The sequence below is a fragment of the Trachurus japonicus genome, chromosome 1 (genome assembly GCF_045865225.1).
Source record: "Trachurus japonicus isolate A0001 chromosome 1, Traja_1.0".
Classification (NCBI taxonomy): Eukaryota; Metazoa; Chordata; class Actinopteri; order Carangiformes; family Carangidae; genus Trachurus; species Trachurus japonicus.
Genome location: NC_140907.1, coordinates 37,419,327 through 37,434,870, shown reverse-complemented (window position 1 = coordinate 37,434,870; position 15,544 = coordinate 37,419,327). Strand labels below are relative to the sequence as shown.

Genomic DNA, 15,544 nt, shown 5'->3' with positions numbered 1-15,544 from the left:
GAGAGAGAGAGAGAGAGAGAGAGAGAGCGGCGCTCTCCAGCCAGCTGACGTGTAGCTCACCTGCAGCTCACCTGCAGCTGTCAGAGGAGCCTCGCTAGTTCTCTCTCTCGCCTGCACTTTGTTTAAAAATTCAGCTGATCAGGAGCCAGAGCTCAGTGGAAGTGGCTGGTGTGTAGGCTCGCTATTTTATACTGTAACGGCAAGAAAAAATAATCGTCCTCAATTGCTGATTGATAGTGTGTGTACATTTGTCGGGCTGATCTTCCATCACGGACTGCGCTGCATTACTGATCATCACCCGGTCACCCTGTCTGTCACAGCTGTGGTCCAACTTCAGCTGGTCACTTCCCTGTCCCTCCTCTCTCTGTCTGCCCGTTCTAACTCCATCTGACGAGGTCCAGCATCACACTCAGGTTCATAAAGGCTCTGTGCTCTGTGCTAAAACAATCTGTCATGGTAAAAACTTGTCGTATATGCAGAATCGTGACGTAGGACCCCATACATTGTCCGTCACGACGAGAAATTTTCTGGCATGTCAGAAAATAATCGGGAGGTCGGCGACTCGTCTTTAGGACGTCGGGACGTGACGCAGAGCCTCACTAACCATGCTCACGACCCCGCGATCCCTCTAAGATTATGCAAATTAGGCTGCGACTCGTCTGGGACGAGAAAATCGTGGCAAAATCGTACAGTGTAAACCCGCCTTTAGCTGTCCCCGTCAGCTGCAGCCACTGATGCTTTCTAGACACTGTGATTCCCCCAAACTGAATAAATACAACACATAGCAACACAAAACACACACACAGAAATAGTAGTAATGTTTCTTCAATCATTTCAGATTTGTCTAAATGGTGATAGGGCGTGAAAAACATGATAGGCTACTGTATCATGGGTATTTCATCTTCCACTTAGTTTTAAGCCCACATCGGACCTCACTACATTTTGAGGGTTGATTATAAGGGCAAAATCGCACTCCCCCTTGCTCCCTAGTCCTACAGTAATGGGACACCCTACCCCTAGATGAAAAAATGCTAAATATATTGGGACGGGGCACTCTGTGCTGATTGAGGTCGGAGCATTCCTCACTGCTTAGTTTGTGTCTGGGTGTTTTGTCTTTGGGATGGACTTGTACTTGCCTTAAAGGGAGTTGTCTACTGAGCTAATGTGCTCATTGATAGTCCCCATTTCTTGGGTTTTGACTCACACTGGAAAGGGTTGGAGGGGTGAACTATTTTCAGGAAGCAAAACAGGGACAGTGCAAGGCTCTCAGCCGTACCAGAATTAGCGACCAGCTAAATTTCATCTGTTTCATCTTTATCAAAACAAGTCCAGTTCTCTACCTGGGGGCGGGGCCGTCCTGTTGACCTGTTTATTTCCCTAAAGTTCAACATGGATCCTTCTTCATCATCAGTTCCTCTGGTCTCATTGTTGATGAGAAGGCGAACCGTCTTCAAGAACTGAAACCAATCAAGTTACCTTCAACTTCAGCACTATGATGACCTGTGACTGTGACAGACTTTTTAAATGAACGTTTGTTTTCTCTCCCTCAGTGTGTAGACATGTCTGCTGCCAGCAACCTGAGGTCTGAAGATCAGTTCCTGTGCTCCATCTGTCTGGATGTCTTCACTGATCCAGTCACTACACCATGTGGACACAACTTCTGTCAGAGCTGCATCACTCAGCACTGGGACGTTAGTGACAGGTGTCAGTGTCCAATGTGTAATAAGGTTTTCAAAATAAGACCTGAGCTGCATGTCAACACGTTCATCTCTGAGGTTGTGGCTCAGTTCAGACGTGAAGCTCAACAGAAAACCAGCAGCAGCAGCTCAGAGCAACAAGTTTCCAAACCAGGAGAAGTTCCCTGTGACGTCTGCACTGGAACCAAACTGAAGGCCCTGAAGTCCTGCCTGGTGTGTCTGACCTCCTACTGTGAGACTCACCTGGAGCCTCATCTGACACTGTCAGGTCTGAGGAGACATCAGCTGATGGAGCCTGTGGAGAACCTGGAGGACAGGATGTGTAGGAAGCACGATAAACCTCTGGAGCTGTTCTGTCAGACCGACCAGACATGTGTCTGCATGCTCTGCCCTGTTTTAGACCACAAGACTCATGAGTTTGTTCCTCTGAGAGAAGAATATGAAGGAAAGAAGGCAGAGCTGCAGAAGACAGAGGCTGAAACTCAGCAGATGATCCAGAAGAGACGACTGAAGATTGAGGAGATGAAACAGTCAGTGAAGATCAGTAAAGCTGCTGCAGACAGAGAGAAAGCAGAAGGTGTTGAGGTCTTCACTGCTCTGAAGGAGTCTGTTGACAGAGGCCTGAAGCAGCTCATCAAGGAGATGGAAGAGAAACAGAAAAGCTCAGAGAAACAGGCTGAAGACTTCATCACAGAGCTGGAACAGGAAATCTCTGAGCTGGAGAAGAGAAGCACTGAGGTGGAGCAGCTCTCACTCTCTGAAGACCACCTCCACCTCCTCCAAAGCTTCCCATCCCTGAAAGCTGCTCCACCCACCAAGGACTGGACACAGGTCAGAGTCCATCCACTATCATATGAGGGGACTGTGGTGACAGCTGTGTCTCAGCTGGAGGAGATGCTCCATGGACAGATGGAGAAGATGAAGATGAAGGCTGAGGTGAAGAGGGTCCAGCAGTTTGCAGTGGATGTGACTCTGGATCCTGATACAGCAAATCCCTGGCTCATCCTGTCTGATGATGGAAAACAAGTTCACTGTGGTGATGTGAGGAAGAATCTCCCAGACAACCCAGAGAGGTTTGATGAATGTGTTAATGTCTTAGGAAAACAGAGTTTCTCTTCAGGAAGATTTTACTTTGAGGTTCAGGTTAAAGGAAAAACTGACTGGACAGTGGGAGTGGCCAGAGAGTCGATCAACAGGAAGGGAAACATCAAACTGAGTCCTCAGATAGGTCACTGGACGATATGGTTGAGAAATGTAAATCAGTACAAAGCTCTGGATGACCCCAGAGTCGATCTCCATCTGAGGTCTGGTCTTGAGAAGGTGGGGGTGTTTGTGGATTATGAGGAGGGTCTGGTCTCCTTTTATGACGTAGATGCTGCAGCTCTCATCTACTCCTTCACTGGCTGCTGCTTCACTGACAAACTACACCCATACTTCAGTCCTGCTCTTAATGATGGAGGTAAAAACTCTGTCCCTCTGATCATCTGTCCTGTCAATCAAACTGTGCAGATCAAAACATTTGGTTCTTTGAAGAGGTTGGTTAATTTTTAATTCAGGGAACAAATGTAAATATTTACTGTCAATATTGAACAATGTAAATCTTTATGTTTTCTACTGAGTTAACCTTCATCAGATCATCATCACACAGGGAAGTTAACTGTGTGATAACTGCTGTTTAATCACTTGTTACTTTAGTCCATTAGATTAGATCAGTGTAAACAGGTAAAATAGTTTACCACTGAAATGAATCTGTAAATTAACTGAGTCTGGTTTGGGGAGTTAGAAGCAGATGCAGGTGTTTATTAGGGCCACGGGCAATCGCACCAGGCACTGGTCCCAACAGCTATGAAATAGCTGCAGGGACCAGTGCTCGGGTGTTATTGTGTGGATTTTTTCTTATTAGTGTGAATGCTGAAGGCACAAGTCTTGTGTATTGTCGTATTACTCCACGTTTTGATAGGTCATATAGTTTTTGATCAATCCATGATCAATGACCATGATCATTTTTGGAGAAATTATGAGATTATAATGGTTGTGTATTGCATGGAATGTTCGTGTCAGAGCACGTGACATCATCGGTTAGAGTGGGAGAGAGGCCAGAAAAACTCCAGATTTTTTCTCTTTCCACACTCGGCCCGGCCACAATTTACACTCTACACACATGATTTTTTCAGAATTTGTAAGACAAACTTGTTATCTCTCATATCATGTGCTCAAAATATCAGAGAGACTTACAGAATTTAAACTGAGTGTGGCCAGTTCCCTCTCTTCCTCTCATTGACTCTCATTCAAAAGTAGGCGCTGATTTTCTAAACATCCCAAAGTTTCCAACCTGCGACACAATCAACAATTTTTACTCTAGAAACACCAAAGTGACATGGACGCGTTCAGCAAGGTCTTATGGTTCGGAAAATGTAAACCTTTTGCTCGTACTAAGTACAGATTTGTCGTACATTAGATCTGTTTGAGGGTGTCACAGAGCAGTTAAAGCCTATGGTTAAAGCTGCCACCATGCCATAAAGCCACCAGCCACCAGTTACATGGTAACCTCAACATGGTAACCTCACCATGGTAACCTCACCATGGCAACGCACACGCATTCTCTCTATTTGACTGTCTTTCGGTCACACACACAAATGGACACACACTGACCATACACACATATCCAACACACACACACAAATGGACACACACTGACCATACACACATATCCAACACACACAGTTAGTTAGTTAATTTATTGACACAAATCATTAAAAACATAACGTTTGGGTCCAAACAATAAACGATAAACAATATACAATAAACGCTAAACAATAAACAGCACAACACACACACACACACACAAAAAGGAAAAGAATAAAAAGAAAAAGAGGGAATGACATTTAATATGCCCTCCCATCTCCCATCTATTTTTCTAACATTGTCAAACAAGCCTATAACATAGTTAAAATCTTTTTATCAGTATTTGTGAAAAGAGAGCTCAGCTCTGTGGAGTCACACACAAATGGACACACACTGACCATACACACATATCCAACACACACACACAAATGGACACACACTGACCATACACACATATCCAACACACACACACACACACACAAATGGACACACACTGACCATACACACATATCCAACACACACACACACACACACACACACACACACACAAATGGACACACACTGACCATACACACATATCCAACACACACACACACACACACACAAATGGACACACACTGACCATACACACATATCCAACACACACACACACACTGACCATACACACAGAGCCAACACACACACACAAATGGACACACACTGACCATACACACATATCCAACACACACACACAAATGGACACACACTGACCATACACACCCAACACACACACACAAATGGAGACACACTGACCATACATACATATCCAACACACGCACACAAATGGACACACACTGACCATACACACATATCCAACACACACACACACACACACACACACACACACACACACACACACATGGACACACACTGACCATACACACATATCCAACACACACACACACACAAATGGACACACACTGACCATACACACATATCCAACACACACACACACAAATGGACACACACTGACCATACACACATATCCAACACACACACACACAAATGGACACACACTGACCATACACACATATCCAACACACACACACACACACACACACACACACACACACAAATGGACACACACTGATCATACACACATATCCAACACACACACACAAATGGACACACACTGACCATACACACATATCCAACACACACACACACACACACACACACATATGGACACACACTGACCATACACACATATCACACACACACACACACTTTTCTGACTGTTTTGTATGTACCTCTCTATCTTCCTGTTGTAGTTAATGGACTCGTTGCTGTTAATTTTGTTCTTTAGCTATTTAAACTGAAAATACACATTTCTCCATTTTGGTCATGTTGAACACATTGTTTTACACGTATCCTAAACTACTGAGGCTCTTCTCAACCATTTCACACCATTAAACCCGCTGTTTACATGTTCTACTCCTCAGCTAATGCTAATGATCTATATTCTTCAACAATGTTCTTCTGCTGTCAGTTTACAATGTATTTCAGTAGGCATTAACTTTTTTCCTAATTCAGGAATTTTTCAAACTCTTCTTTGACAATTCAAGTAATTTCCAGCCATTTCATACAAAGTCTCACATCTTCTACTTTTAAATATATTCTCAGCCATTGCTTCGGCTATGTTAGTGCTGGTTCATCAGTTGTCCTTCCTGTCAGGTTAGCTGCAGATTTCAACTATTTAACCATTACATTTAAACATGCAGGATTTCAATGTTTTCTTCTCCCTTTAGCATTTCTACTGCTTTTTACCTTTAAAAGGCATTCATCTCACACTACAAGTTACATGTTTCAGCTTTTTCCCTCCTACGGATGAATAAAGTATTCCTCTACTCTCTACTCTACTCTACTCTACTCTACTCTAGCATTAGTCTTTTCAACATTGCTTTAGCAGTTTCGTCAACTAATTTAGCATTGATTCAACAATTTCTTCAGCTCATTCAGCATTGGTTCAGCAACAGCGTTCAGCTGCTTTCAGCATTCACACGCATTTTCTGCAGGAAATGCTATCCTTTTCTAGTTATTTTTCCACTTCCGGCGATTCGCTACTACAAATTATATATCAAAACGTGTGTCTTGATCGGGATCGGTGTGCTATTACTTTTCTCAACAGTGTACGAATTTTTTGCGACATAAGTCGCGAAAAACTGCGCAAAATTTTGCATTGAAGTCAATGGGACGGGCGGGAATAAAAGAGCGAAAAAGACCAATCATTGGAGTTTAACAAACGTCTACTGCTCAGGCATACTTTCACCTAGAGACTCCATTTAAACTTTAAACAGTAGACACAAGTCTTGTGTATTGTCGTATTACTCCACGTTTTGATAGGTCATATAGTTTTTGATCAATCCCTGATCAATGACCATGATCATTTTTGGAGAAATTATGAGATTATAATGGTTGTGTATTGCACAGAATGTTCGTGTCAGAGCACGTGACATCATCGGTTAGAGTGGGAGAGATGCCAGAAAAACTCCAGATTTTTTCTCTTTCCACACTCGGCCCGGCCACAATTTACACTCTACACACATAATTTTTTCAGAATTTGTAAGACAAACTTGTTATCTCTCATATCATGTGCTCAAAATATCAGAGAGACTTACATAATTTACAGAATAAGCCTCTGAGTGCGGCCACGTCTGTCTCTGCTCCTCATTGACTCCAATACAAATATTTTCTGAGAGAAGCAGAACGGACCGATGTTTTAAAACTGCCAGCGTCTCCAAAATATTTACTGTAGAAACACCAAATCGTACCAAATTTTTCAGGAAGTCCTTAAAACAACGTGATCTGTGTTTTGTTCTGATAGGAGTAACCGTTTTCTCACCCTAAGCCTAAATGTGAGACCGGTGCAGAGGCAGAAAATTGCTCTTTTTCTCCACGTTTCTGTCTGTCTCAGCCTGCGGGGGCCCCTATCGCCGTGGTAACCTCTGATCCTCAGGCCAGAGCTCGTTAACTTCATAAACAATCCACCTGGCGCTCGTTTAAATGTTTATAAACACAGACACAGCTAAATCAGACTGACACAGGATGCAGCTCATAACACACACACACAGACTCTAGAACCAGCTTCATGTGATTACAGTTACACACACACAAGACCAATCATTGGAGTTTAACAAACGTCTACTGCTCAGGCATACTTTCACCTAGAGACTTCATTTAAACTTTAAACAGTAGACACAAGTCTTGTGTATTGTCGTATTACTCCACGTTCTGATCCTCAGGCCAGAGCTCATTAACTTCATAAACAATCCACCTGGCGCTCGTTTAAATGTTTATAAACACAGACACAGCTAAATCAGACTGACACAGGATGCAGCTACTAACTAACTATGTGTCAAGTCAGTCACACACACACACACACACACACACACACACAGACTCTAGAACCAGCTTCATGTGATTACAGTTACAGACACACACACATCAAAACACACAGGTAACATACAAATGCGTGCGGAAGCGCGCACTCCTCTCCCACACTCTAACACACACAGGTAACTTCATGTGATGTGATCACACACACACACACACACACACACACACAGTTAACCTAATGTGATTACAGCTCCTCCATATCAGTGCTTATAGAAAGATGATCATGTGTCTGTCTGATCAGCTCTGTCTTGACCTTAAGATCGTGGGTTTGATTCCCATGTTGACAGAGATGGCAAAACCGGCAGTAGCCCCGTGGGCCTTTCAAAATTTCTCCAGAGGAAATTTTCTAGTTAATGCAACTGTTGATCACTATGACTCTTTTGAAACATTAACACATCTTTATCAAAGACAATGTATTGTATATTCATCCAGACAGATTTATCTGTGCAGAACACACTGAGGTTGTTAGGATTTAATATTTGTTAAATCATATTTCTCTAATATGATAACACAGAACACAGACGTCACAATATTGAACATGATATCGTTGCAGACAACCATTTTTATCTTTAGTACAAATACTTGACAGAGGAACTGTTTAAAGATAATGATGTCACCAACAGGTAAATATCAGATATTCAGTTTAACGGTAGGAGCCTCTGTAAAAACATCTCACATATCCAGGACTGACTGAAACAAAACAAGACTTCCTCAGTCCCTTTGGGTAAATGTTGAACACACGAACATGGTCCAGATGAATCACAACTGCTGCACGAACAACTGGGTGGATATGAACTTCTGGACTGTATGAGTCAATTGTCCACTGTTGAAGTCTAACACTGGCCCGTATCTAGTGATGGGAATAAGGGCATTATACTGTAGATAACAGTGGTACTGTTTTAATCAATAAAGTTACTGTTTCCCCCGTTATAACTCTGTTACCATAACTGACAATAAAATGCTCCATTACTTGACTCACGGAGTCCTTTCACTAAATAATAACACACTGTGTAGGACGTTATATACACATTAGTTTCAGTCCATCAACTGGTCGGAAAACAAGTTGTTTATCTGGAACTAACCGACTCACTCAGTATCCCTCCACACAGGTGGAAGTTGGCAAAAGTTTAATATACCAACTTGCTGATTGGCTGAATGGGGTTGTCTGTCAACGCTACTACTCCCGCCCAGCTCCCGCCCACCCCAAATGCTTACAGGGGGGATGAGGCCAGACTCTCCCTCAGAAATGAAATGAAATGCATTTCCGGGAGAAGCTGGTTTACGAGGCTAGGGAAGTCCAAGTAATTTGACATATTTGAGCATTTTGATTTTTAAGAAGTAACGCAATAGTCACTTTTCCTAGTAATTAGTTACTTTTATAAAGTAGTAATACAGGTAGCCTACTAACTCAGTTACTTCTTGGGGAAAGTAACTAACCAGACATGGACAGAGTACTCGACCCCAGTACTTGAGTAAGAGTACAAATACTACTGCTCAAAATTTACTTTGTTACAAGTAAAAGTAGCTCAGTCGACATGTTACTCCAGTAAGAGAAAAGTGGAATAATGTTTCGGTCCTGAGACCTTCGTCGGGTTCTCAGGACCAAAACGTTGTCCCACCTAATAAAACTTTGCAAGTGATGACAGTGTGTGGGAGTTTTCTCTCATGTTACACGACCACGCCGGTCTTCTCCTACGCACCTGTCCGTCCATGCCAGTGTGCACAAGCTTCAACCTAAATTTACTTTCAGTTAAAGTAAGAGTAGGAGTAAATTTCTTATTTTTCACATCAATGAATCACTATAATTTTTTCTAAACGAATTTAAGGACCTTTTAACTCTAGTTTCTAAGAATGAACTCTTAAAGAAATTAACTCTCGCGCTGTTCCACGGTCAGTCAGAGTTAAATACTCTAATCATTTTGTAGTTTTTAATGTTTTTTATGTCATTACATTTACACCTGTACCAGATTTGAGTCAGATTTAAAGGGACAACGAGGAGTTTCTATTTGGTTATAAAAAAAAGTCTCATATTAATGTGGATGAATCTACGTTACCACTTGTTAATGGGCCCAACAGCTCCACCTGCTTCTTCTGCTGCTGCTTCGTCTACTGCGGCGCGCGACGAGCCGAGCAGCGTGCGACCCCTGCCGACCGGAACCGAACATGACGTCACTCACAACCACCAAGGACATTTTGATTCGTCAGGTCAAAGATCAGAGAATAGAAAAGATACATAGACCTATAATTGACTGCAAAAGTGTGATTATGTTTTTTGTCCATGAAGAAAACGACATCACCTTTATTATGAACTTATTCATTTTGTATGGCAAAATTTCACATACATGAATGTAAACACTCCAAAACCTCACCCAACTTCAGAGGTTTCTTGCATGAGTTCAAAGAGTACATGAAATCCCTTACACTAATTGACACTAAACAAAGCATCACATCCATAGATATTTATGAGAGATTTTTCAAAGAATAAAGAAGTAGAATAAAGCTTACACATATTTCCCTTTTTTTCCTTTTTTTTTTCTTCTGCCATATAATATGTTAATTTATTTATTATATTTTCCATTATTTTATGTTTTCTAACATGGCTTAAAATACCCTTATTTTATTTTGATTTATTTATTATTTATGTTTTTTTATGAGCACCTGTCTGATGTTTCATGTTTGATTGTATGCACAACCTTGTTCTCTGTGCATCCGTTTGTATGTACAATGTTTTCAATAAAGCTCATTGAGAAAAAAAAAAAGATACATAGACCTAATATAAAATGTATTTACCATATTTTACATTCATTCTATGCTATTTTATTTTATCTCATTTAATTTAATTTTATTTTATCGCTACTTTTTTTTATTGTTTTTTGTACCTTCTGTGTCGGCACCTGACACCACGCCAGGTTCCTTGTGCTGTAAACTGACCTGCACTGCTCTTGGCAATAAAAACTTTTCTGATTCTGATTCTGATTCGTTTGTTATTCAGATTATAGTTTTGAATTCATGTATTTTTCTAATCCAGCTCATTATGCTCTAATCATAAACACCATGTGTGTTTTATTAGTGATCTGACACAACTCTGGTTACTGATATCACATCACTGTAATTTCATTTAGTCTCATTCTATGTTATATTGTTCTCTTGTATTTATATTATTCATTTTCTTAGTGTTAATTTCTCTGGTGTGAACACTGACAAAAACCATGACACTTGTCTATTTTAGCAGGTACAACATGTGCATGATTAAATTATCTGACTTTGAGTAATTTAATCATGCACATATGTGTCTACCTATTATCCAGACATGGCTCAGGAGTTGTATCATGCACCTGATAATTTCTACCAAGACCGACTAAAAAACAGTTTGTTGGACACAGCACCGAGACAAAGAGTCCTCATGCAGTCTTCTGATTAATGCTGCATCATCCACACCCTCAGAATAAGCTAAAATCTGAGGACGGCCTTTTGAGGTGACTTTTGAGAGCTTTTGAATCTCAGTCCCAGGACCATCACAAATGAAGCACCTCAAGCCATAAACTCCATGTTGTACCTGCTAAAATAGACAAGTGTCATGGTTTTTGTCAAAACAGACTGTGGTGGTCCATACAACTAGACTAAGGTTACTATAGTAGAGAAGGTTGCCACAACTCAACTCAATATTTTTTCCCCAATATGATGGACCATGGACTCGATCAAGACAGTTGTGTACCTATTGAAACTGAATTACTACATAAATTAGCTGTAGCTCATCACTACATTACAACATAAACTAGCTCCTATGGACATTATCAACATTTGCTAATGACTCTCATGCTTGCTAACTAGATAGTTATCTAACATTAGCTAGGTGAATGGTTGTTCTTTTTAAGCAATAAACAAGAGGAACACATTTTTGGTCATCTGACCATTATGTTTTCAAGCCCCTTCCATTTCCCCATGGCCATGAAGGAGAGGACCCCATGATGCTGTGGAAAGCATGTTTTTTTCACAAAAATATGATTTTTGCATGTAAAAGGTGACATGATACAACTCCTGAGCCATGTCTGGATAATAGGTAGACACATATGTGCATGATTAAATTACTCAAAGTCAGATAATTTAATCATGCACATGTTGTACCTGCTAAAATAGACAAGTGTCATGGTTTTTGTCAAAACAGACTGTGGTGGTCCATACAACTAGACTAAGGTTACTATAGTAGAGAAGGTTGCCACAACTCAATTGATCACACTGGTTATATATTTTTTCCCCAATATGATGGACCATGGACTCGATCAAGACAGTTGTGTACCTATTGAAACTGAATTACTACATAAATTAGCTGTAGCTCATCACTACATTACAACATAAACTAGCTCCTATGGACATTATCAACATTTGCTAATGACTCTCATGCTTGCTAACTAGATAGTTATCTAACATTAGCTAGGTGAATGGTTGTTCTTTTTAAGCAATAAACAAGAGAATATTAATGCATTTCTTAATTTACTAGATAAAAGCGTGTGCTAGCAGAAGGAAAAACTATTATTATGTCAAAAGGTAACTATCATACCTTAAAATCGTGTTTGTTCTCCAAAAATATTTGCCATGATGCAATGCTCCCTCTCAATCCTTCCAGAGGGCATCATGACCATAGAAACCACACTCATGTACTGGGTATCATGCATGTGCACAGTTGGTGTCATCACTCTTCTGAAGTATGACTGGTCTGGTCTGACTGAAAATGACGAAAAGATGATCTGCCTATTGTTGCTCTACTTGAGTGATATCATCCTCACTATTAACACCTGTGTTCATCCTCGGTATGTATATATTTTTGATGTTATGATGGATGACATTGCCTATTTGTATATGACCTGTTTGTGTTGTATTGTTGTATTGTTGTGTATAGACACTGCCTTTCTGTAAGTGAATCACTGAAGGTACACCTGTACTCACATTTGCTGTAAAGCTGCTGAATGCACTTAAATATATGTTTTATCCATTTCTATGGTACTCCCCAGCCATTGATGTTTGATTGTTAAATATGTTTTCACCTTGTTCAATTACTTATGTAAATTGATTGAGTACCATTTCCTTTAAAAATCCCCTGACTTCCTGGTCTCAGCATGAGCCTGAAGAAGCCACAAGCGTAACGCGTTGCTCTGAAATAAACTAAAGATCCTCATAACCCAGTCTAGTGTGCGGTATGTTCCCACTATTTGTGTTTTTTTTTTTTCTAACTAGTGTACTCTTCTGAAGTATTTTGTATTTCTTTCTTCTTTTTTGTTTTCATTTTATTTATTTATTTATTTTTAGAATGGAATCTTTAGATTTAGAATAGGCTAGAATCTGTTCAACAATGACTTTTACTATACCCTTTGCCATACACTATAACTCAAATATACCAATAATATATGGTCAGGGAAACATTTTTACTCAAAACTAATGGTTGAAATGAACTCAGCACCCCTTAAAACCCCTAGTCAGACATCTCACAAGCTTAAATTAGAATTTTCTTTTTTTTTTCTTTTTTTTCACCTGAGCCCTCTGGGCACCTTAACTTTGATTGACTCTCCAGAATTTTCCCAATGGATTTGGAAATAAATAAATTGAGAGCTGTAACTAGACACCTACAGGAACACGATGGTAAAGAAAGCTAGTGGTAATAAATTTTTTCACAGATGGTCAGAGTATCCTGCTAAATTGCTCTAACTATGAGCAATGTGACGCATAATCCGTGCGCCTGCATTATCCAATGTGAAAAAAAACTACCACACTTTCATCCCGGATTTACTCGAAAAGAGAATTTTGCATAAAGTTTGGCCTCCATCGTCTGATAGATGAGTTATTACACTAATTTTTATTTTATTTTATTTTACCTTTATTTTAACCGGGTAGATCCATTGAGAGCGAGCTCTCTTTTTCAAGGATGCCCTGTAGCATACAGAGTTCACAGAAAAATGAAACATCAAACATCAATACAACACAATAAAATACAGTTATGAAAACAGGAGTAGTAAAATCACTAACTGAAGCAAGTGCACGTCTGAGCCCCCAAAACTGCGGTGAGAAGTAGGTTTTTGAAAGCCTCAAGTGAGATAAGTCTATCGATTTTCAGTGAGTTTTGTAATTTGTTCCATCGGTGTGGGGCATAGAAGGAGAAGGCAGTTTTTCCTAACTCTGAGTTTGTGTAAGGGAGGTGGAGTCTGATGTGGGACTGGGAGCGGGTAGGGAGACCTGTAGAGCGAGAATGCAAAAGTGAAGTTAAATACGGGGGAAGCATTCCGAGTAGAGCTTTGTAGATGAATAGTAGTGCTGTTCTCTGCGGGTGGTGAGTGATGGCCAACCCACCTTGCTATATAAAGAGCAGTGGTGTGTTAAATATGGGTCCCCGGTGATAAAGCGTAGGGCACTATGAAAGATAGAGTCTAGGGGTTTCAGTGCTGAGGCTGAGGCATGCATATATATCACATCATTGAAATCAAGAACAGACATTACTGTACAGTGGCATGAACAATAATCTTCTTGCTCTGTGATGAGAAGCAAGACTTGTTTCTGTATAGAAAACCAATTCTGGACCTAAGTTTGTTGATAAGGTGGTCCACGTGGTTACGAAAGGAAAGCCTGGAGTCCAGCCAGATGCCTAAGTATTTGTAAGCGTTGACCGTTTCAATAAGCTGACCATCTAATGTGTGAATACTGAGAGGGGAGATGCTTTCATGGGACCTTGTGAACAACATACATTTAGTTTTGCTGGAGTTCAGTACAAGTTTATAAGCTACAAGAGACGACTGGAAATGGTTGAAGGTAGATTGTAAATTAACAACAGCTGAGGTGAGAGTAGGTGCAATGCTATATAAGATAGTATCGTCTGCGTAATAATGGACATTGCAGGCTGGGGATGGGGTAACAATATTATTGACATAAAGAGAGAATAGAAGGGGACCAAGAATGGACCCTTGCGGAACACCTTTTTGCAATGAGAGCGAGCTGGATCTAAATCCATCTACAGCAACTGCTTGCGTTCTCCCAGTGAGATAATTGGAGAACCAGTTGAGAGAGGGGCTATCAAGGCCGATGGACGAGAGCTTGTGTAACAGGATGTTATGGTCTACAGTGTCAAAAGCTTTTGACAAATCAATGAAAAGAGCTGTGCAATGCTGGTGAGAGTCTAACCCATTAATGATGTTAATTAATAACAAGTGCTGTAGCTGTGGTAGTGCTGTGACCCGGTCTGAAACCTGACTGTTCTGGTTGAAGAATGTTGTTTGAGTCCAAAAAGGCTTGCAGTTGGGAGTTTACAAGGGATTCTAAAATTTTGGCTAAACAGCAGAGCTTTGAGATTGGTCGATAGTTATCTAAATTATTAGCAATACCACCCTTGAATAATGGAACAACCTGTGCAGCCTTCCACACAGCAGGGATTTTACCAGATGAAAATGTCATATTAAAGATGTGTGTAAGCGGTGCGGCAATTAAGGGGGCACTCAAGTGCAGAAGATATGGATCAAGGTCATCTTCACCTTTGGATTTCTTGCAGTCAAGGTGAATGATTGCTTTCATTACCTCGGCATGGCTTACCGGTCTCATTGTAAAGACTGCTAGTGGGTTGGATGCAGTCACGAATACTGGGTCAGGAGGAGCTGGGACAATGTTGTTATCAAACAAATGACTAGAGGCTATGAAATGGTGATTAAAAGCATCACACATATCCGATTTATTAGAAATGCAGGAGTTACCACAAGTTATTTGCGAGGGGAGAGTAGAGATAGGTGTGGAATTTAGAGATTTTATGGTTT

At 40.7% G+C, this 15,544-nt stretch overlaps 1 protein-coding gene across 1 annotated transcript; it reads left to right on the top strand.

Moving 5' to 3' along the window:
* The first annotated feature begins 1,551 nt into the window (after positions 1–1,551).
* On the top strand, positions 1,552–3,475 carry LOC146992514 (E3 ubiquitin-protein ligase TRIM21-like). Its single transcript, XM_085787278.1, has one exon. It carries the CDS (start codon positions 1,560–1,562, stop codon positions 3,246–3,248), a length of 1,689 nt encoding a protein of 562 aa, XP_085643404.1. The 5' UTR covers positions 1,552–1,559; the 3' UTR covers positions 3,249–3,475.
* The last annotated feature ends 12,069 nt before the right edge of the window (positions 3,476–15,544 follow it).